We start from the raw sequence: 24,686 nt of genomic DNA on the forward strand, positions 1-24,686 counted from the left end.
AATCTATTTTCTTAGTGGTGAAGAAACTCATAATTTTTTCACTTGCAAAAGATAGCAAAAAAACCTGCAAAATCACATAATATTATTTGCAAACTAGATATGAATGAACATTTAATAGATATAAGTGAAAATCACTGGAAAATCAATAAAATCACACAGGAATGCGAACACTGCTGCCAGCCACAGGTGAAATTGCTGCACACCAGTGATGGTACAAATACTGTTATATTCCAAGAATCCAGGCTATGTGGTATTTTCCCAGATGATCATGCCTAGCACTTTGTTGAATTTGCCATATCTCTATGTGGCACTGGGTACAGGTCATTTGAGGTCGTTCACTGCCATAAATTTTCCTTTGCTTTGTCATGGGCTTATATTGTGATTAGTGGTAGAGGATAGCTACCATAGAGATCTATAGCAGACACACTGTTCTTAGATCACAAAAAGGTTTGTTGTTTAATAACTAGGAAGTTTCTGTTATTAAATAACAACAATAAGTACAACACATTTGGCCAGGGATAATTACCAGGAGTTGGTATGGATACACTTACTGAGGAAGTGGTGGATGTGGGACAATTACAATGTTTAAAAAACATTTGGATATGTACATGAATAGGAAAGGTTCAGAGGGATATGGGCCAGGAATAGGCAGGTGGGACGAGTTTAGTTTGGGATTATGTTCGGTATGGGCTGGTTCGACACAAGGGTCTGTTTCCGTGTGTATGACTCTACGAACATCAGGGCAAAGGTGCTGACAGTCAGCTGTAAAAAAGCAGTGGTCCATCTTCATTTATGGCCATTTTGGAGGCTATTTGTTCACTTAATTCATTGGTAGATACCTGTAAATCCTCATTTGCTACTAATGGAAAGAGATCATATGATTACCATCAGAAAATGGATATCTTTCCTACTACTGCTACATGTTGGATACTCTAAAATATGAAAGACACTGGGTATTTGGACAAGGTGACATGGTTAAACAAAGGCTCAGTTGGTGAAAGTAACAATGAGGCCATCAGCACACACCATTACTTACATATAAATTGCATGAAGCGGGTGAAGATGGCAGTTAAATATGAACATACAAGAGCTTTTCCTGAGATGCGCCACACTGTTAGTTCTGGGAAAATAGCGTCTCGCTGTCTGACTCACCATATAAATACAGTTTGTTGTCCTGCTGACAGGAGAAGAAGGAAATCTGGCCATGCTGTGGTCTTATTATAATAAAAATGGAACTCAGCTTCTTCCAGCAATGACTCCAGCACATGTTGAGAATTTATTGCAGCTGTGTGATTTGGGAGTCAATGTACAATAATGAAATTGCTTTAAAACATTCCCTGTCCAAGAAAATAACAAATATGAGCCAGCCTGTAATGTTATTTCCTAACTTCTAAAACAAACGTACAACTTTTTCCTTCCATAAGCAGCAGGCTTTCACAAATGGATGTAACTTTAATTAGTTAACTTTGAATTTATTTTTCTTGAACATCCTACAGACAGCAGTTCTTTACCATACAGTGAATGTCAACCAGGAAAGGCATCACAGCTGAGCCCTGTCACACAATCTGTCACACAATACCCATTGGTGTATAATTAGCACTAGGACCCTTGGTTGATGATTTTCTCTATAAATCTCCATTGACTCCCTTCCATTTGAAATGAACCATACAGAACAGAATTGGAAGCTGAAACCCTGCGTATTCTCTTAAATGTCGATCATTGCATTAATGTATCCTTTAACCTAATTTGCCAATTCACTTTAGCCAACTCTGATTTCATGCCCTCGTAATTCTTCTGATTTAATCTTTAAAAATAGTCTCGGACCTGATGCTGTCTTTCACAAACAGTACACAATATTGAATCATATTACAGTCACTGCTACCTTGGGGAGTCTTCACTGTGACGTCATTCAATATCCGATCTCAAAGAATAATGCCAGCTTTATGCAAAAATCGCCAGATCTGAAGGCTATCTCTCTTTGGCTATTTTACTTGCTGTTCCCCACAGCTCATTTGCCGTACTGATCCTTCAATGTCTTATATAGAATGTATACTACTGTAACAGGGCATTCTGCCCAACCAGTCTATGCTGTGATTTTATTGCCTTCCTTGCATTGCCTCATCTCTACCTTCTAGTCAATATTTTTGATCCTACTCCTCTATTTAGATTAGATTTGATTTGATTCCCTACAGTGTGGAAACAGGCCCTTCAGCCCAAGCAGTCCACAACGACCCTCCAAAGAGTAACCCAATCAGAACCATTTCCCTCTGACTAATGCACCTAACACGGTGGGCAATTTAGCATTGCCAATTCACCTGACCTGCACATCTTTGGACTGTGGGAGGAAACCGGAGCACCCGGAGGAAACCCACGCAGACACAGGGAGAATGTGCAAACTCCACACATACAGTCACCTGAGGCTGCAATCGAACCTGGGACCTTGGTGCTGTGAGGCAGCACTGCTAACCATAATTCTATAAAACAAATAAATGTTTGGGCCCTCAAGTCTACCCTGCCATTCAATAGGATCATGGCTGATCCAATATTCCTCATGATCACTCTTCCATCTTTTCTCCATAACTCTCGATTCCCATAATGATCAAGAATTTATCTCAGCTTTAAATATACACAACGACTCTGCCCCCACAGCTCTCTGTGGCACGGAGTTCCAAAGATTACAACCCTCTGAGACACGAAATTCCTCTTTACTTCAGCCTTAAACTGACATTCCTTTATTCTGAGACAACGCCCTCTGGTCTTCGACTCTCGGATGTGGGGAAATATCACATTCACCCTGTCAAGCCCCTTAAGAATCCTATCCGTTTCAATGAGCTCACCTTACACTCTAAACTCCAATGCGTAGAGTCCCAACCTATTTAGCCTTTGCTCATAAGACAATCCCTCCATAATGGGGATTGTCCTAGTGAACCTTTCATGAACTGCCTCTAATGAAATGATATCTTTCCTTAAATAAGGGGATCAAAAAACTGCTCACAGTATGCCAGATGTGATCTCACCTGCACCTTGTACAGTTGCAGTAAGACTTCCCTATTCTTACACTCCAACTCCTTGAAATAAATTCCAACATTCCATAGCATTAACATTAATTGTCTATAAGGAGGGACAAAGATGATAAACAAAGAGAATTCCTAGTATTTAACTTGTGCTCAGCACTCAAAAGAAATCTTGAGAAGTGCACAAGAATCTGTGTTAGAAGCATTGTATAGGAAAGAAAAGGAATGACAGGGAATCTCATTTGATTTTCAGACAGCGACTGAGGTAGTTGGTAAACACTGTGGGCTCTGCAGTCAAAAACCACAGCAGTCTGTTTAACTTGAACACCAATGCTTGGGGCGATATTGAAGCTACGACTCATTAAGACGCATTGACAGCTTTAGATCCGTCCCAGTGAAAAACAGATCAGCTCTCATACACTGCAAAACATGGTCTCAGTAGTTAGCAAGCTATGTTTGACATATGTAAAAAACCTCCATAAACTCTTTAGATAGTCTCTCTATGAAAGGAACAGCCCTCAGTCTGAGTTTAATGAAGCCTCGTTCAATGTTCTTGTTTAGATTGAATTGCAACCATGTACAAATGTGCCTCTTGGTCTGCTGCAGTCATATGACCTCTACCATGAGGCATGTAGACATTGTGACTTCATTTCAGTAAAGATCTTGTGTTGAATATATTGTGTTAGAAGTGGAACTGAGGTAACTATTGCAGAACCATAAAGAAGCACAGTTACTGAGAGCATGAGAGAGACACAGCTGCCAGTATATGTATATAAAAGAGAATAAAGCAACTCACATTTAAAACACAGATTAAAGGGGAACAGATGCAGCTTTACCCTGACTAGCTCCTGTTCAAATGACAGAAGATATGAAGCTGAGATAAGTCTAAAGAGACCGATACCCTGTCACCAAGTCACCCTTTATTTACATGTGGAAAGTCCTTGATATTGATCCAGCTTCCTCAGAGCCAGTTCTCAGAGTGAACAGGATGTCTGACATTCCTGCTTATGTCAGCCAGCCAGGGCTCCCTGATTGACCAGATTAACAGCCCCCAACCAGGGAACTCATATTCTATGAGGTCCATCTGGCTGACTTTGATATAATCACGATATCACTCCCCACAAGTCCAAGGATACAGACCAATGTTATTTTCTGAAGGCCTCCTGGGTGTTTCAGCATTGGGTAAGGTGTTACAGGCAGCATTTAATGCACAGCAGCTCACCTCTTGTGTCCAGAGCATATTTGAAAAAAATCATTCTTCTCTTCAGATGGGCAAAGGTGTCAAGGCAATGACATCTGTCGTGTCCATCTCAGATTATGAGGTATCTTTTATGCTTAACAGACAGGGAGAACCTGTGAGTCCCAAAACAGTCAGAAAGGTCAGTGAAGGGCCTGGGTACATTTTGCTCCTGCACTATTTATGAGTTTATTTAGTCCATGTGCTTATTCAGGACTATCAAACCGACTTGAACTTTGTATGTCATTGGACCTGACCTCACATCAACCATGCCTCTTACCCATGCAGGACCAGTCTTATGGCTCCTACACCAAACTTCGTCCCGGCACAGTGGTTAGCACTGCTGCCTCACAGCGCCAGAGACCCGGGATCAATTCCCGCCTCAGGCAACTGTCAGTGTGGAGTTTGCATATTCTCCCCGTGTCTGCGTGGGTTTCCTCCGGGTGCTCCGGTTTCCTCCCACAGTCCAAAAACAAATGTGCAGGTTAGGTGAATTAGCCATGCTAAATTGCCCGTGGTGGTAGATGTAGGGGAATGGGTTTGTATGGTTTGCTTTTTGGAGGGTCAGTGTGAACTTGTTGGGCCGAAGGGCCTGTTTCCACACTGTAAGTAAGTAATCTAATCTAAACTGTCACTCTGCCATTTAGGGGAGTCTTGTTCCAGCACTGGTGATTCTGATGCTGTTTCACTCTCCACCCCAGGTCTGGGAAGATCACTGTTCTGACGAAGGGTCACTGGACCCGAAACATTAACTCTGATTTCTTGCCAGAGATGCTGCTGGACCTGCTGAGCTTTTCCAGCAATTTCTGTTTTTGTTTCTGATTTCCACATGGGTAGTTTTTTTGACTTTTCTTTGATACATTAAAAATTGTAGATCAAAGTTAAATTCCATTGATCAATATGTAATGTCTTTAACTCAGCCAGCTTTCGGAAAAAAATGTCCATAGTTCCAAGAGAGAGAGGAGGTTATCCAGAGTTCCTATGGAAATGCCCATGGGGCTTAGGGAGATAACTTCCTACACTCCAATGTTCATTTTCATTTTGGGCTGGGAAGTCATAGAGTCATACAGCACGGAGCATCTGTTAAGCTCTGAAATGCTGAGAAGTCTGTCATTGGAATAACATGTGTATGTAGAATTCCTAAGTAAAGAACAAACCACTGATAAACCATCTGACACAGAGGTCCACAGCAACCCAACTACAGACATGGAACAATGACATGTCAACGAATGATACAGAAATGATACGCCGTCAGGAAACAGCACCCAGTTACACAGCCGATGACAACAATGCACATGTATATCATCAACAGACCATCTCAATTCAACAAATGTATCTGCAATGCATATGTAAAGGCTGATGGGAATAATGAATTAATGCATGAGATCAGTTATGTATATTTGTTAATTTGGGTAACTCAAAATGTAAATGATAATTGAGGCACTGTTTTTTTCTTTTGCATGAAAAAGGGGATGTTTCGATTGAACTGCAATCATGTACAAATGTACAGTCATGTATACAGTCCACTGGAGTCATGTGACCTCTCCCATGAGGCACTTTACAGGTAGATATCTTGACTTCAATAAAGACTTTACGTTGAATATACTGCTGTGTTGCACACTCAACAGTTCTAGTCATTCCATGTGCAGTTTTGTTAGGCCAGGGAGATCTGCTCTTGAAAAGACAATTTGTTTTTAAAAAGCTGCAACTTCAAGATCAACCTTATAGCAGAAAGAAGCGAAAGCTTAATTCCTAACAAGACAAAAAAAGTTCAAATCCCAGAATACACTCACATTCCTGAAAAACTGAAATTGCTGCTAATCAAAACAAAACCAGAAAATGCTAATTGCACAACAGATCAATCAGCACTAGCTACATGGAATACAGAGTACAAAAGTTATTATATATATCTAGATAAAACCCTGAATTGGTCTTAACTGAATAATTTGTGTATAATTGGGAGATTGTGTATAATCTCAAAAAGCGAAATTATCTAATTGCAAATTAGGAATTTGACACCAATCTGACTGTCCTTGAGCATTCCGATACAGGCTTTGGGAAGTAAACTCTGCATACTTTTAATACTGCCCCAGAAGGTCAGGCAACTATCTGACAGCCATGATCAGCCAGGACAATTATTATCAAAGCAGCACATTTTGCTATATTTTATATATTGGAATTTCACATGCGTTTAATTTGATAGAATCATAGAGGTGTACAGCACAGAAGCAAACCCTTTGGTTCAACCCGTCCATGCACACCAGTTATCCTAACCTAATCTAGTCCCATTTGCCAGTGCTTGGCCCATATCCCTTTAAACTACTCCTATTCATATACCCATCCAGATGCCTTTTAAATGTTGCAATTGTACCAGCATTCAGCACTGCCTCTGGCAGCTCATTCCATACACGTACCACCCTCTGCGTGAAAAAGTTGCCCCTTAGGTCCCTTTTAAATCTTACCCCTTTCACCCTAAACCTATGCTCTCTAGTTCGGAATTCCCCCACCCCAGGGAAAATACCTTGTTTATTTATCCTATGCATGTCTCTTATGATTTTATAAACTGCTGTTAAGTTCACCCCTCAGCCTCCGACACTCCAGGGAATACAGCTCCAGCTTATTCAGCCTCTTCTTATAGCTCAAACCCTCCAATTCTGGCAACATCCTTGTAAATCTTATCTGAACCTTTTCAAGTTTCACAATTACAGAACTGGCTCAGAGGAAGAAGACATAGGGTGGTGCTGGAGGGATGTTTTTCAGACAGGAGGCCTGTGACCAGTGGAGTGCCACAAGGATCAGTGCTGAGTCCACTACTATTCATCGTTTATATAAATGATTTGGATGTGAGGTATAGTTAGTATGTTTGCAGATGACACCAAAATTGGAGGTGTAGTGGACAGTGAAGAAAGTTACCTCAGATTACAACAAGATCTTGATCAGATGGGCCAATGGGCTGAGAAGTTGCAGATGGAGTTTAATTTAGACAAATGTAAGGTGCTGCATTTTGGGAAAGCAAATCTTAGCAGGACTTATACACTTAATGGTAAGGTCCTTGGGAATGTTGGTGAACAAAGAGACCTTGGAGTGCAGGTTCATAGCTCCTTGAAAGTGGAGTCGCAGGTAGAAGGATAGTGAAGAAGGCATTTGATATGCTTTCCTTTATTTGTCAGAGTATTGAGTATAGGAGTTGGGAGGTCATGTTGCGGCTGTACAGGACATTGGTTATTCCACTTTTGGAATATTGCGTGCAATTCTGGTCTCCTTACTATCGGAAAGATGTTGTTAAACCTGAAAGGGTTCAGAAAAGATTTACAAGGGTGTTGCCAGGGTTGGAGGATTTGAGCTATAGGCAGAGGTTGAATAGGCTCGGGCTGTTTTCCCTGGAGCGTTGGAGGCTGAGGGGTGACATTATAGAGGTTTTAAAATCATGAGGGACATGGATAGGATAAATAGACAAAGTCTTTTCCCTGGGGTGGGGGAGTCCAGAACTAAAGGGCATAGGTTTAGGGTGAGAGAGAAAGATATTAAAGAAACCTAAGGGCCAACTTTTTCACGCAGAGGGTGGTATGTATATGGAATGGGCTGCCAGAGGAAGTGGTAGAGGCTGGTACAATTGCAACATTTAAAAGGTACCTGGATGGGTATTTGAATAGGAAGGGTTTGGGGGGATATGGGCTGAGTGCTGGCAGGTGGGACTAGATTGGGTTGGGATATCTGGTCGGCATGGACAGGTTGGACCGAAGAGTCTGTTTCTGTGCTATGCACCTCTATGACTCTATAACATCCTTTCTATAGCATAGAGGCCAGAATTGCACACCATTTTCCAAACGTGGCCTAACCAATATCCTGTACAGCTGCAACATGACCTTCCAACTCCTATACTCAATAGTCTGACCAACAAAGGAAAGCTTACCAAACACCTTCTTCACTATCCTATCTACCTGCGACTCCACTTTCAAGGATATATGAACCTGCACTCCAAAGTCTCTTTGTTTTGGCAACACTCCCCAGGACCTTAACATTAAGTGTATAAGGAAAGTTTGGGCTTTAATTGCTAACCAGATGATCACTTCCCCAAAATATTCCTCAGTCATCAATCACAAACCACTGAGCTAGTTCACAAACACACCACCCCTATTTTGGATCAGTCAAAGGGTTTTTTTTCACCTTTGCTTTATCAGTGGCACAGTCTCTTCTGCTTTCTTGCACTGGTTTCCTTAAGAGAATTTGATGTAGTAGCGCAGTACACATTGATCTGGAAAGGATTTCTGAATAAATGTCATCGTTTTTCCTTCAATGTTAATTGTGCTTTGCTAGTGGCTACTTGTAAAACTTGAATATGAACATTGAGATCATTGTCTCCCTTAGTTCAATGAAGACTTCCTAAAGAGGCTCTTCTGAGTTTTGAACCTGCACTTTGGATCTCATAACAACAGCAATAATAAAACAGTGGACCTGTTTATGCCAGGAAGGCTTTGGACTGTTGAATTTTGACATCATGTGGATGGATAGGAAGATGTTTGCATCACTGGAAGTCTATGTGTCAGGAATAAATGGCACGAGATTTAATTTGATTGTGCATTTCTTCTGACCTTGCAATTGTGACTACATTTCAACAATTGTTTAGGGCGTCCTGAGGTTATGTGCAACACCAAACAAATGTAAATTCTTCCTTTTAATCATTAGCATGCTCTCACCAATTTCACCATTGTTCACTTTTTACAATGGTCAGCAATACAATTCAAGGTGCTGTACTGGTCCATTGAAAATTCAATTAATTGCAATATGAAATTGCTGCTGTATCAATGTTATCCCTTCAGTAAGGTTAGGGTTCAAAAGGTGACAGTCAAAGCATGCTCAGCACTAACCTGTACATACAGATCACGGAGTTCTCTTTGAAATCTCTTTGAATCCGAGGTGACAGTAACAGGACCAATTTCTGCATGAGATAAGAGAAGAACAATTAACCTAAACCACTCCTCACAAATCCCTCTTACAAAAGTGTTGGTCAGTTTGATCCTGATTGACGTGAGGCATATGAGTGGCCTGAAAGGGATGTCTTCCTAATTCTGGAGTGCTGACATCCTGATTTCTGATGTTGTGTAATGCTTTTGCAAACTTAACTGACCAAAAACATGTGAGTTTAACAGAAATCTGCTTTATACTGCTACAAAACTTAAATACAAGGATATCACCCTAGAGGAATTTAATATGCTTTCCCACTCATAAAAATCAAGTTTCTTTTGATGAGCACTAGTAGATATTCTTTTTCTGAGGCAAGTCCAGTGAAACCAGGATGACTTCTCTCCACTTCACAGTGTTGGTCCTGTGTTAGTCCAATGTTAGATCCATACACTCTGCCACATGTGTGTTCGAAGAGGCAGGTAGTTGGGATGCTTCGGTTTTGGCATACTCCTTCACTTTTTGACCTTGCCTTTTGTCTGGGCCTGTTGGAAGTGTTCAAGATGGTTGACATTTTTGCAGATGCTTCTTCGCTGTTTGGGTTGTCTCGACCATCATATGACAGTAGGGATATCACATATTTGGGGCAGGCTTAGAGAATGTCCTTTAACTACTTTTTCTGCCCTCCTGGTAAATACTTGATATTACAGAGTTCTGAGGAGAGAGTTGGTTTTGAAAGTCTTGTGTCTGGGATACCAAAAGAGCAGCCTGCCCAGTCCAGTTGATCAAAAGTAATCAATGACTTCACGCTGGGATGTTGACCTGAGAGAGGAACTGACAATGGAGCACATATCCTGTCATTAGAATCACAGAGGCATTTTGTTCCTCAGATAGCTAAAGGCTATGCTAGAGACAATGTTGAATTGCATCCTCAATGTCTGCCCTCGTTGAAAGGAGGTATAGCTCAACATGAACTCAAACACCTTATGATCTCTCGAAATCACATCACCCATTCTCCATTAACATCCCCAAGTCTCACAGAAACAATACTGAACCAGTATCCTATTCTCCCCACTGCTACAGCTTTCATCATGCAATCTCTCTATTTACTAGGTACTTGTGGCCAAATTTGAAAATGCTCAGTGTAACATACTTCTGCCTATTTGGATATGCTAACCCATTTCACATTCATTGCAGCCAACATAAGAAGGATGCATTCTTCATGTGGATCAGATTTAAACATGAATCAATGACCAACATATAACTGCATCAGCCCAGGTCCCCTACTCCCAATCTCATATTAAAATGTTAATTGAAAAGTAGCCAAGATTTCTCAAATCTCTGATGCCATTCCTATCTTATCAAAGCAATTTTATCTTCATCATCGGTGTATATATCATATAGTTTTAAGTGAAAAATTTTAGGTAGTGAATCATAGTATTGTAATGCTGCAGTTAATAATGCCAGGTTTGATATTGGTGCTGCTTTAAGGTATCCTTGCACTGTTCCACACAACAGCTTCCTAGATAATCAAGGGCAAAAGAAGGAGACAAAGTAAATATAATAACATCACTAGAGAGAAAATGCTAGTGAAACTAACAGGGCTAAAGATGGCTAGGTCCTATGGACCTGATGGGATATACCCTAGGATATTAAAAGAAGGAGCTGCAGATATAATGGATCCACTGGTAGTAATCTTCCAAGAACCCTTAGATTCTGGAAAAATCTAAGACGATTCAAAAACCACCAATGTAACAGTGTTTTTATACAGGTAAGGATACATAAAACAAACAGATAATTATCAGGCAGTTAACTTAACGTCTGTCATTATGAAAATGTTGCAATCTATTACAATGGATATCACAGCAGAGCATTTAGAAATAGGTAGCATATGAGCAATGGTTAGAGGTTTGGCCAACTAACAGAAGACAGCTGGGATAAGGGGGATATTTTCAGGATTGCAACCCATAATCAGTGGCATGTCACAGAGACCAGTCTTGAGCCCACAACTTGGAGGAGAAAGGCAAATGTGCTATAGCCAAGTTTACAGATGCCAAAAACAAGTGGGAACGCAAGCAGTGAGGATGATTCGAAGAGTCTGCAGAAGGATATACACAGGTTATGCAAGTGGGCAAAGTACATGACTGGTGGAATATAGTATGGGGAAATGTAAGGTTGTGCACTTTAGCAGAAGAATAGAGGAGTTGAATATTAAATAAAGACTCAAGAAAGCTAAAGCACAGTGAGATTTGGGAGTCTTCATATATCAATCATATATAAAAAAGCTAGGAAACAAATTCAGAACGTACTAGGGTGGACAAATGGATGTTGACATTTATTTGAAAGGTAATGGAAGACCTTGCTAAAAATATAAAAGGCACTAGTCACACCACACCTGGAATGCTATGAACAGTCTGTTCTCTTCTCTAAGGAAAGGTATAATGGCATTGGAGCAGTCCAGAGAACATTCACTAGGCTGATACTGAATATGAAGGGACTGTCTTATGAGGAGAGGTTCAGTAGTTTGGGTGTGTAATTATTAGAGTTTAGAAGAATGAAAGGTGACAAAACTGAAACCTACAAGATTCTTTTGGGGGCTTTACCAGGTAGATGCAGAAATGTTCTTTCCCCTGTGGGAGAGTCTAGGATCAGAAGGCATAATCTCAGAATAAGGAGCAACCAATTTAAAACAGAGTGGAAGCGAAATTTCCTGCAAGCACAGACAAATATACAAAATCTGCTCAACTCAACTGTTTCTAACTATTCAGGAACAATGGATCAGAGCGAAACACAGAGTAAGTTGTAATTTACCTGGCTTTGGAGGCTTAAGCATGCGCAGTTGATAGGGAATCCTGGTGTCAGCAGATACTGCCTTCTGTAATAGATATCGAGGCTCCAGAGGAGATCGGAAACATGGACACGGCCTCATCACTCAGTTAAGCTTCCCAAAAAGTCTATGGCACACTGCACTTTGTTGCAATACACGGGTTGAAAACCACCGCCACAGAAGGCAGCACAGGCTGAGTTAGGCAGATTTTTAATCAGTAAAGAAATCATGGATTTTGGGGAAAAGGCAGGAAAGTGGAGTGAAGGATTATCAAATTATTGGTGATCTCATGGAATGGTGAAGCAGGCTCGGTGGGCTGAATGCCTACTCTTTTATTCATTCACATGATCTAGGGGTTACTGACTAAGCCCGCATTTATTGCCCATCCCTATTTGCTAGAGGGCAGTTAAAAGTCAACCACATTGTTGTAGGGCTAGGTTCACATGTAGTAAGGACGGCAGTTTCCTTCCCTAAAGGACATCAGTTCTACTAGATGAGGTTTTTTGACAATGGTATATGTCATCATTAGACCCTTAACTCCATATTTTCTTTAATGAATTCTAATTCCACTATCTATGATGATGTGATTCAAACCTGGGTTCTTGGAACATTTCCTGAAGAAGGGCTCATGCCCAAAACGCCGATTCTCCTGCTCCTTGGATGCTGCCTGACCTGCTGCGCTTTTCCAGCAACACATTTTCAGCTCTGATCTCCAGCATCTGCAGTCCTCACTTTCTCCTTCTTGGAACATCACCTGCCTTCTGGATAGTCCCACTAGGTCATCACCTCCTACAACTTATAGTCTTCTTTGACAGATGCTCTCCAGACTGGTGTTATGTACTTGGTAAACAGAAACACTGCACCCTTGTGATCCACGTGAATGTTGGTGTAGGTTTTGAAATTTCCATTGGAGACTTGTCTCTTAAGTAGTAACTCCTGCACCTTGCCTACTTGGGCATTTACCACATGTCTGGGTCTCAGACATTAAGCAGCATCAATGATGGGGCAGAGAACATCACAATCTTATTCATACAGGTTGACGGGAGTTGCTGGGATGATGTTTCAGACCAGGGACTCTGACTTGGGTCCACTTCACTGATTTGCTGGCACTGATCTTTCACAAGTAGATATTTGCTAATTCAGGACACAGCAAGTATTGAATCACACAACTTATGCTCCATATGGCTTCATTCCACAATGGGTTTTGCCTCAAGTGTAAAACACAACCTATAAGACAATTTTCACATCTACATTTTCCCACACCCACCCTGGTAATGTCTGATTGAAGTTGCCAATTCTGTTAACAGTGTGTGCTGAATTATTGACAATTTTTGCAAAATGCAGCATTGTGATTGACCTGTTTCATTGCCCAAGAGACTTCTTTAATGCCACTGTCTTATAGATTCAGCATTCTCCATGATTCTTAATGCCGGCTTCTGCACCTTTATCTATCTATTTAGTGCTATAGGCCATTGACACGTTCTGATAATTTAATGCATTTGAATTTGAAGCATTACTGTGGACCATTGAGTATCTTTTATGTCACTCCTAATGTAGCACAATATCAGAGGAGATTCCACAAACCGCTCAAAAGATGGCTGACTGTCCACACACACATGAAACTAGGCAATACATGCTTTTAAACATGGATCAAACTATAAAAAAAATCACTAGCGAGTAAGCTGAGTACAGCACTTTACATACTTATAATCATAATGTGATCTCCCATGAGATAGGGTTTCTGTTACTTGTGAGAGGACAATGTTGGGACCTGAAAAATATCATGTGACTTCACATGATTTCTGTTTGAAACTAAAGTTTATCATTACCCCATTGGAATAACTGTGATAAGTGCAGCTCTACAATGATTAAAAGGTGATGAGCAAATAGACGTATTTCAGTCAAGGAGAGGGAAAAAGACTTGCAATTGTATAACAACTTTCACAACTACCTGATATCATAAAGAACTTTACAACCAATTAAGTATATTTGAATTGTAGTAATTGTTTGGAATGTGAAATTAGACAACCAATTTGCAGGTGGCAAGCTCTCACAAACAGCAATGAGATGATGACCAAATCATCTTGGTTGACTCTTGATTGCCCAAGTCAAAGGCCCCGCAAGTCAAATTCAAGGTCAATTAGGGTTGCACAACACATATTGGGCACACCAGTGATGATCACATCCCCTGAGAGAACTTAAAAAAAAAACAAAAGTCTGGTACCAGGTACAACATGAACATGTTTTCCTGGGAATGACAGGACAACACATGTTCCAGTCATATAGGACTCAAAACAATAACTATTTTTCTCTCCACAGATGTTGCCAAACCTGATAAATTTCTCAAGCACTTTCTGCTTTCATTTTAGGACAGCAAATGTGTGTATTGTGAAAGGTTAAGTCACAAGTAAATAAAGAAACAGGAAGACAGAGTTGAGTGCATTGGATACTAAGGAATGGTTAGGCATTCGAAAGGTGCCACTATTCTTCTGAAAGAATGAAAGCACCAACCACATAGGCCCCCCCATCCCCATTGGAAGTAGCAGCTAAAGAATTTGGAACAAGCAGCTTGAATATAAATTCTGCCTTCAATTTCATCTATCTCAGTCCATGCTTCCAGGTCTCATGTTCTCAGAATATTTGTGGAATCATTAAGCTAGGTGATAGGACCAGCCATAGAAAACGTTGAAACTTTATTGCTGGAACAGCACAGCAGGTCAGGCAGCATCCAGGGAACAGGAGATTCGACGTTTCGGGCACAGGCCCTTCTTCAGGAATCCTGAAGAAGGGCCTGTGCCCGAAACGTCGAATCTCCTGTTCCCTGGATGCTGCCTGACCTGCTGTGCTGTTCCAGCAATAAAGTTTCAACTTTGATCTCCAGCATCTGCAGACCTCACTTTCTCCTCCAGCCATAGAAAACATCAAACATGTCTTTTTACACCACACAATGAACAGATCGAATCACTGATCCAAGAATGGAATGCATCAACTATAGTGAAACTATATTTTGTCTTGACATCTGAAGGATTATTAAACAAGTGTTCACCCAGCCATTGTTCTATAAACACAGCTATAGAGTCATAAAGTTCCACAGCACAGGTAAAAGTACAGTCTTTTGACTTTAACTATGCTGGCAAATTGAGCAGCAACAACATTAAATATAACTGCACCAAGATGGTGTTCTGGCCAGTCACTTATAGCCAATGGGACAATTCTACGTAACAATGCATTGTTAGAAGTACACCAGCAGCTTAGTAATTTATAAAAATTGATTTCTGTTCCTGTTTAAAATATTTTTTGTGCCAATTTCCTCCTCCATTTTCTCTCCTGAAGCTATTTTATCATTCCATGACTTTGTGTGGTCACCCTCCAATAGTTTTTTCGAATCACATTAGTCATTTTTAAGCCCAGACATAGACACTTAACCTGTGGGAGACAGTGGAGTCAAACATATTCTGTCCTGGCCCACAAATGTGCAAAGTGCCACCAAAATACATCAAATAACATCCAACAGCAGATACAATTGTTTATTTTCCATTTTCCCACTGTCCCAAACCATGTTAAACCACTCAACTACTGCCAACTTTACTAAGCACACTAGTCATTAAACTTTGAACTTGCTGCGGATGAAGAGTTTATGCTTGAAATGTCGATTCTCCTGCTCCTCAGATGCTTCCTGACCAGTTGTGCTTTTCCAGCGCCACACTCTTTGACACTGATCTCCAGCATCTGCAGTCCTCACTTTCTCCCTGCTCTATATTCCTGTTAATCGAATAAGCTCATCAAGCCACGAGATGAACTTTCTTCTTCTATACATAAAATAATAATTTTATTTCTTACTCTACCTTTCAGGTCTTCTGCAGACCTCATTCCCCAGATGAAATGTGGAATGTTAGAGAAATGTTTGCACAGGCTTCATCAAGCCATAATTTCTTCCCTCTCCTGCATTTCTGTGATGACACGATCTCCTCCCACCTTCAACTTGACCCTTGTTAGAAGCCTTTCAGTTATAACTATTTAATTATGAGGCTGTCCGTTATAAACACCCTCTCTATTACACTCCATGTTCATTATAAGCTTTGCCACTCTGAGTTCCACTTAACACATTATGAGGTTCTTACTTAATAAGACTATCCATGACAAAGTTTCCTGCACCTTGGATTCTGAAAATGATACTGTTATATCTATTGTAACACTCTCTCTCCCATAAATACAACATTCAATTGCCCGTGTTCCCTCTCCTGATCACTACACAAAGACTAACACGTGCACAACTGCGAACAGCCAATATTGAACATTATTTAGAGAAAGAAGGCAATATAAAAAAACTGCTTGGTTATTACAGTAAATAATACAACCTTTCCTATTGGAAAGAATGCTTGGGAGTGTGATGTGAGAGCAGACTAAAACTCAGTGACAAAGTCTTCCATAATGGAACAGTCATGAACACAGAAGTCTTACATATGAATGGTCACTTGGATAATGACACTGGAGGGAGACTGCAAAGTCACAATACAACACAATTCAATTTCTTCAGAAAAGAGAGGGTGGGAGGGAACACGGTGATCGAAATCACAAACCAACTCTAAACTAACTGACCTTGGGCAGTAGTTTAGGGAGAGCATATTAAATCTGACGGATAACAATCTACATTCTTGCTTGCTACTGTGGTTACCACAGAGTGGCTAAACAGGAAAATTATCACCACAGACACTCCCTACACCAATAAGCTTCAAATCTCAGTCACGGAGTAAGAACCAATAAATGGACACCAGGTGTTTCCAGACAAGGAAGGAAAGCAAAAAAAGAAATCTGATCAAATGGAAAGAGAGTAGAGAAATATGAAAGAAAAATATATCAAAAATATTCTGTCTCACATCAGTCTGATCCAAAACCCTTGAGGGTACATGAGAAAATAATGATATGTAACTCTGCTGTTCACAGTAATTCACATAACCTCACCCAAGACAGCTGACAGTCAAAACTTCTTATTTATCTCCTGACATTTTTTTTGCTGTGACCTTTTCCCTCAAATTAGCAAATGTTTCTTCGAAAACAGAATTTTTCCTTCCTTCCACTAAGGGGCTGACTGCACATTTTTAAAATTCTTTCATGTGGACATCGCTAGCAATGTCAGCACACATTGCTCATCCTTAATTGCCCTCAAACTGAGTGGTCTGCTGGGCTATTTCAGTAGGCAGTTAACAGTCAAATACATTACAGTGGATCTGCCATCACAAAGGCCAAATCAGGTCAGGATGGCAAATGTCCTTCCCTGTCATTAATGAACCAGATAGGTGTCTACAACTATCAAAGATACATGTCATGGTCCCCATTACTGCGAATCCTAATGTATTAATCAAGAACAAATCACATGGCGGAGCAGGCTCAAGGGGCTGAACTGCTTACTCCTGCTCTTAGTTCTAATAGATTCATAGATTCGTACTGCATTGAAAAGGTCCTTTGGCCCATCAAGTTTGCAACGAAATAACTACCACCAAAAATGTGCTAATCCCAATTTCTTGCACTTGTAACATATCTTTGAATGTTATGATATTTTAGGTATTCATCCAAATATCTTTTAAAGGTTGTAAGGTTTCCAGTCTCTACTACATTCCCAGGCAGTGCATTCCAGATTCCAACTACTTGCTGAGTGAAAATCCCAAATCCCCTCTGAATCTCCTGTTCGTACCGTAAAACTATGCCCTCTTGTGAATGACCCCTCAGCCAAAGGGAACTGCTTCTCTCTATTCACCGTGTCCAATCCCCTCATAATCTTATACATGTCTCCTCTCAGTTTCTCTGTTCTAAAGAAAAGAATCTTAGCCTATCTAGTCTCTACTTATAGTTCATTTTGGGCAACATCTTGGTGAACTTCCTCTGTACCCCCTCTAGTGTTATCACATCCTTCCTATAGTGAAGTGACCAGAAATGCATACAGTACTCTTTCAAACCTTTGCCTGGCTTCTTTCCCCAGAACCAGATCCTGCATTGTGCCGTCCCTAGATGTGCCTTCTAATTATTGATACAAAAAAACTCCCCGATACATTTCAAGAAATCTGTCCCCTCTAAACTATGAATACCCCAATTTATGTTGGAAAAGTTGAAATCCCCTAGCAAAATTACCCGATTGTTACTCTGACATACCTCTGTGAACTGTCTACATATTTGCTCCTCTATTTCCCACTGACTCTATAATACGCTCTCAGTCAAGTAGTTGCCTCCTTAACACTCCCAAGTTCTATTCAAAAAGCCTTATTTGAGGATCCTTTCAAGATATCATCTCTCCTTATTACAGTTGGTGACTCCTTAATGTGCTACACCACCACCCTTTTTACACCCTCCTGTGTCTTGCCTAAGGATTCTATAACCGGGAATGTTGAGTTGCCAGTCCAGACCTTCCCTCAACTATTTTTCTGTGATGGCAACAATATCATACTTGCATGTATCAATCCATGCTATTAACTCATCAGTCTTACCTATTACATTCCAAGCATTAAAGACCTCCAGCCTTGACTTACTCTCTTGAGAACTTATGCTCTAAAGAGCTGTTAAATATCTATTCAATTTAAGAATACTTTGAAATTATGCTGAAAAAGACAAACCAATGAAGATTTCTGTCTTGCATTCAGCAGGGCAGACACAAAGATACTGAATTTCAAAGAGAACAGACTTCATACTACAGGTGAAAAGGGTGTTGATTAGGTGTCAAATTATCTAATACCTCCTTCTCTTCCTGTGCTTCTCTTTAACATACCCACTACTGCATCTTGTAGCACTTCTTCAAAATAGAACTAGGCCATAAGTCTGAGCATGCTGTTTGACCATGAGGTAATCACTACTGACTTCTGATCTCATTAGAGCCTCATGCATCTCCTTATCAATTTGCAACTCCTGATAATGAATAGGAAGAGGATCATTGGCTGATTTCCTTCTTGTACACAGAGACAATGAAATCAGTTTTTCCATCTTTCAAGTAGGCCCAGCTGACTAGCTCAGCAGGCACTAGGACATCTGCAAAATTCAGTACCATGCCACAAAGCTTTCTTAATAACTGAGCATTCTCAAGGAGCTTCAGATATTTGAAATAGATGCATTATTGAAATAAGCTGCCACACTCCAGTGTAGTAGAAAGTGAGGGATGCAGATGCTGGAGATCAGAGTTGAGAGTATGGTAAATTCCTAATGATGGCTTTATGCCTGAAACGTCGATTCACCTACTCCTCGGATGCTGCCTGACCTGCTATGCTTTTCCAGCACCACACTCTCAACACTCTACAGTGTTTTTGGCCATGAGTGGGGAGTGAGAAGGGGAGAAGTGTGCAGTGGGGAAGAAACAGAGTGGGAGCAGAGAAGCAGTACATGCTAGAATGTTAGAAATAACTATGCAAAAGTATTCAGTCTGTGTTTAATATTGGGGACATGTCTTACATTCCTATTTCAAAGTCAGAACATTAGTTCAGTCAATTTGTGCATACTGCAAGAAGATGGGACGTTTGGGAGAGAAAGGGATGGTTGGGAGACAACATAATGTGAGAAGTTACTGGAGAGATCCTGCTGCAAGAACAGGAGGTCAGAAAGATTACTAACCCTTTCAAAGTCTGGAATTTATAGCTTGCAGCAGCCAAGAGGCAGTGAGCTGTAATACTAGTAATTTCACAAAGATCTCTTCACTCGAGGGTGGGAGTTAGACACAGGAATTTCAGGGATGGGACTGGGGAGGAAGGGGCAAGAGGTTGTGGCAGGGAAAGCTGGTGAATGAGGAGAGGTAGTAACTTTTTTGAAAAGATAAACTGGGAAATAGAAATTTGGACACTGCAGTGGTGCAGAGAACTAGTTGCTTTGTTTTAAAGCTCAAGTGAAAATAACTTCTGTGCAGTATTCCCGTATTGATTATACAATGCTGTGTAACTAATGGGGAAGCTGGATTTCGTGTAATGACACCAAGTGTCTGTGTTAAAATCTTCCTACAAACTGCTTTTATAGTTAAGTTGCAGATTGCCTTAGAATCAAGAGAAGGCTGCAAACCAAGACAGGTCACTCACTCTCTCTCTCTTATTTTCTCTATGAGTGGAAATGGAACAACACTCATTGATTCTTAAAAAGAGGACTTCTTACTCAAGCAAAAACTGAGTTCCAGTAAGGCGTATGACGAAGTTCCTCATGGGAGACTAGTTAGTAAAGTTAGATCACATGGAATACAGGGAGAACTAGCCATTTGGATACAGAACTGGCTCAAAGATAGAAGACAGAGGGTGGTAGTAGAGGGTTGCTTTGCAGACTGCAGGCCTGTGACCAGTGGCGTGCCAGAAGGATTGGTGCTGGGTCCACTACTTTTCATCATTTATATAAATCATTTGGATGTGAACATGGGAGGTATAATAACTAAGTTTGCAGTTGACACCAAAATTAGAGGTGTATTGGACAGCAAAGAAGGTTACCTCAGATTACAATAGGATCTTGATCGGATGGGCTATTGAGCTGAGGAGTGCCAGGAGGAGTTTAATTTTTATCAAATGTGGGGTGTTGTATTTTGGAAAAGCAAATCAGAGTAGGACTTATACACTTAATGGTAAGATCCTGAGGAGTGTTGCTGAACAAAGAGACCTTGGAGTGCAGGTTCATAATCCTTTGAAAGTAGAGTCGCAGTTAGATAGAATAGTGAAGAAGGGATTTGGTCTGCTTTCCTTTATTGGTCAGGCTATTGATTATAGGAGTTGAGAGGTCATGATGCGGCTGGACAAGTCATTGGTTACGCCACTTGTGGAATATTGTGTGCAATTCTGGTCTCCTTCCTATAAGAAAGATGTTGTGAAACTTGAAAGGGTTCAGAAAAGATTTACAAGGATGTTGCCAGGGTTGGAGGAGTTGAGCTATAGGGAGAGGCTGAGTAAGCTGGTGCTGTTTTCCCTGGAGAGTCAGAGGCTGAGGGGTAACCTTATAGACGTTTATAAAATCATGAGGGGCATGGATGGGATAAACAGACAAGGTCTTTTCCCTGGGGTGGGGGAGTCCAGTATTAGAGGGCATAGGTTCAGGGTGAGAGAGGAAAGATATAAAAGGGCCGCTAGGGGCACCGTTTTCACTCAGAGAGTGGTACGTGTATGGAATGAGCTGCCAGAGGAAGTGGTGGAGGCTGGGATTCTGGGTAATCCAAGATGGAGGACAGGAAAAGTTTCAGGCTATAAGAGCTGCTACTTTTTCTGAGGTATTTTAGGCACTGGAGGTGATTTCCTTGAATTCCAGGAACAGCAATTACTGTTTTATATGCTGTTGCATTGTTTTGGAACTTTGGAAAAAAAAGTCAAAACAACAGCAGTTTTAAAAGGGAGACAAAGTCAGACAAAGGAAGCACATGGTGAGGACAGTGCAGGGGAGAGAGAGAGAAAGAAAGAACCTGCACAGTTACTGCCTTTGCTCTTTTTGAATTCATGTGTCGCTGGATATCGGAGTGCATCTGGGAAAATTAACAAACAATGAATTTCACAACTAATCTTGGAGGAACCGGTTTGAGTGAAGTTCACAGCACAGAATCAGATAAGTTAATTGTTGTTTTAAGTCTGTCCAAGAGAAAGGCTGTATTAGTGGGTACAGTGGGTTCTTTCTTGATTATATGTTTTTGGAGATAAGTCTCTTGATTAAACTTAAAATATACGCCACAGCTATTAATTTAATCTGGTACAGTATTTTGCAGAGGAATATGACAGTGTTATTTTTTGGGTCTGTAGATTGTGAAGGAGCAAAAATGGCCTTTGCAGTGATATGTATTTCTTGTCAGATGTGGGAGTTTAAAGAGAGTTTAAGGGTTACTGCGGATTATATCTGCCATAAATGCTGTTGGATGCGAATCTTATCAGATCGAGTGGATCGGTTGGAGAGACAGATAGAAGCGATGAGGAATTTACAACAGCAACAGTATGTGATGGATGGCAGTTATAGGAAGGGGGGCAAGTCTCAGATACAGTGACATAGATGGGTTAACTCCAGGAAGGGTAAGAAAGGTCGGCACCTAGGGCAGGGGTCTTTTGTGGATATACCCATTTCAAACAGGTATGCTGTTTTGGAAAATGTAGGCGGTGATGGATTCTCAGGGGAACGTAGCACGAACAGCCAAGTTTCTGGTATTGAGACTGGCTCTAATGCAATGAGGGGTACGTCGGCTTCCAAGAGATCAATTGCTAGGAGATTCTGTAGTCCGAGGTACAGACAGACGTTTCTGTGGCCAGCAGAGAAAAAGCAGAATGTTGCCAGGATCAAGAATGTCTCAGAGAGGGTGCAGAATGTTCTCAAGGGGGAGAGGGGCCAGCAAGAGGTCATTGTGCACATTGGAACCAACGATATAGGAAGGGAAAAGGTTGAGATTCTGAAGGGGGGATTACAGAGAGTTAGGCAGAAATTTAAAAAGGAGGTCCTCAAGGGTAGTAATATATGGATTACTCCCAGTGCTACGAGCTAGTGAGGGCAGGAATAGGAGAATAGAGCAGATGAATGCATGGCTGAGGAACTGGAGAAAGATTCATATTTTTGGACCATTGGAATCTCTTTTGGGGTAGAAGTGACCTGTACAAGAAGGACAGATTGCACTTAAATTGGAAGGGGACTAATATACTGGCAGGGAAATTTGCTAGAACTGCTTGGGAGGATTTAAACTAGTAAGGTGGGGGTTGGGACCCAGGGAGATAGTGAGGAAAGAGATCAATCTGAGACTGGTACAAGTTGAGAACAGAAGTGAGTCAAACAGTCAGGGCAGGCAGGGACAAGGTAGGACTAATAAATTAAACTGCATTTATTTCAATGCAAGGGGCCTAACAGGGAAGGCAGATGAACTCAGGGCATGCTTAGGAACATGGGACTGAGATATCATAGCAGTTACAGAAACATGGCTTAGGGATGGGCAGGACTGGCAGCTTAATGTTCCAGGATACAAATACTACAGGAAGGACAGAAAGGGAGGCAAGAGAGGAGGGGGAGTGGCATTTTTGATAAGGGATAGCATTACAGCTGTGCTGAGGGAGGATATTCCCGGAAGTACACCCAGGGAAGTTATTTGAGTGGAACTGATAAATAAGAAAGGAATGATCACCTTGAGGTAATCATCAAGCCTGAGGAAGGGCTTATGCCCGAAACGTCGATTCTCCTGTTCCTTTGAGGCTTCCTGACCTGCTACGCTTTTCCAGCAACACCTTTTTAAGCTCTGATCTCCAGCATCTGCAGTCCTCACTTTCTCCTAGAGAATAGGACCCCTGAAAGATCAGCAAGGAGGCCTTTGTGTGGAGCCACAGAAAATGGGGAGGTACTAAATGAATATTTTGCATCAGTATTTACTGTGGAAATGGATATGGAAGATATAGACTGTAGGGAAATAGATGGTGACATCTTGCAAAATGTCCAGATTACAGAGGAGGGAGTGCTGGATGTCTTGAAACAGTTAAAGGTGGATAAATCCCCAGGACCTGATCAGGTGTACCCGAGAACTCTGTGGGAAGCTAGAGAAGAGATTGTTGGGCCTCTTGCTGAGATATTTGTATCATCGATAGTCACAGGTGAGGTGCCGGAAGACTGGAGGTTGGCAAACGTGGTGCCACTGTTTAAGAAGGGCAGTAAAGACAAGCCAGGGAACTATAAACCGGTGAACCTGACCTCAGTGGTGGGCAAGTTGTTGGAGGGAATCCTGAAGGACAGGATGTACATGTATTTGGAAAGGCAAGAACTGATTAGGAATGGCACGTGGCTTTGTGCATGAGAAATCATGTCTCACAAACTTGATTGAGTTTTTTAAAGAAGTAACAAAGAGGATTGATGAGGGCAGAGCAGTAGATGTGATCTATATGGACATCAGTAAGGCGTTCGACAAGGTTCCCCATGGGAGACTGATTAGCAAGGTTAGATCTAATGGAATACAGGGAGAACTAGCCATTTGGATACAGAACTGGCTCAAAGGTAGAAGACAGAGGGTGGTGGTGAAGGGTTGTTTTTCAGACTGGAGGCCTGTGACCAGTGGAGTGCCACAAGGATTGGTGCTGGGTCCTCTACTTTTTGTCATTTACATAAATGATTTGGATGCGAGCATAAGAGGTACAGTTAGTAAGTTTGCAGATGACACCAAAATTGGAGGTGTAGTGGACAACGAAGAGGGTTACCTCAGATTACAACAGGATCTGGACCAGATGGGCCAATGGGCTGAGAGGTGGCAGATGGACTTTAATTCGGATAAATGCAAGGTGCTGCATTTTGGGAAAGCAAATCTTAGCAGGACTTATACACTTAATGGTAAGGTCCTCGGGAGTGTTGCTGAACAAAGAGACCTTGGAGTGCAGGTTCATAGCTCCTTGAAAGTGGAGTCGAAGGTAGATACGGTAGTGAAGAACGCGTTTGGTATGCTTTCCTTTATTGGTCAGTGTATTGAGTACAGGAGTTGGGATGTCATGTTGCAGCTGTACAGGACATTGATTAGGCCACTATTGGAATATTGCGTGCAATTCTGGTCTCCTTCCTATCGGAAAGATGTTGTGAAAATTGAAAGGGTTCAGAAAAGATTTACAAGGATGTTGCCAGGGTTGGAGGATTTGAGCTATAGGGAGAGGTTGAACAGGCTGGGGCTGTTTTCCCTGGAGCGTAGGAGGCTGAGGGGTGACCTTATAGAGGTTTACAAAATGATGATGGGCATGGATAAGATAAATAGACAAAATCTTTTCCTTGGGGTCGG

At 41.3% G+C, this 24,686-nt stretch overlaps 1 protein-coding gene across 1 annotated transcript in view; it reads right to left on the reverse strand.

Moving 5' to 3' along the window:
• Nucleotides 1-24,686, reverse strand: part of LOC122564614 (hemicentin-1-like) — a 421,032-nt gene that overhangs the window by 376,927 nt on the left and 19,419 nt on the right. Inside the window, exon 2 of the mRNA XM_087998302.1 lies at nt 9,120-9,190. Coding sequence (XP_087854428.1) covers nt 9,120-9,190 — 71 coding nt within the window. The remainder of the gene's footprint in view (nt 1-9,119; nt 9,191-24,686) is intronic.

Source organism: Chiloscyllium plagiosum, unplaced genomic scaffold (genome assembly GCF_037043375.1).
Source record: "Chiloscyllium plagiosum isolate Xiang-an unplaced genomic scaffold, Cpla_swu_hap1 HiC_scaffold_21, whole genome shotgun sequence".
In the NCBI taxonomy this organism is placed as follows: Eukaryota; Metazoa; Chordata; class Chondrichthyes; order Orectolobiformes; family Hemiscylliidae; genus Chiloscyllium; species Chiloscyllium plagiosum.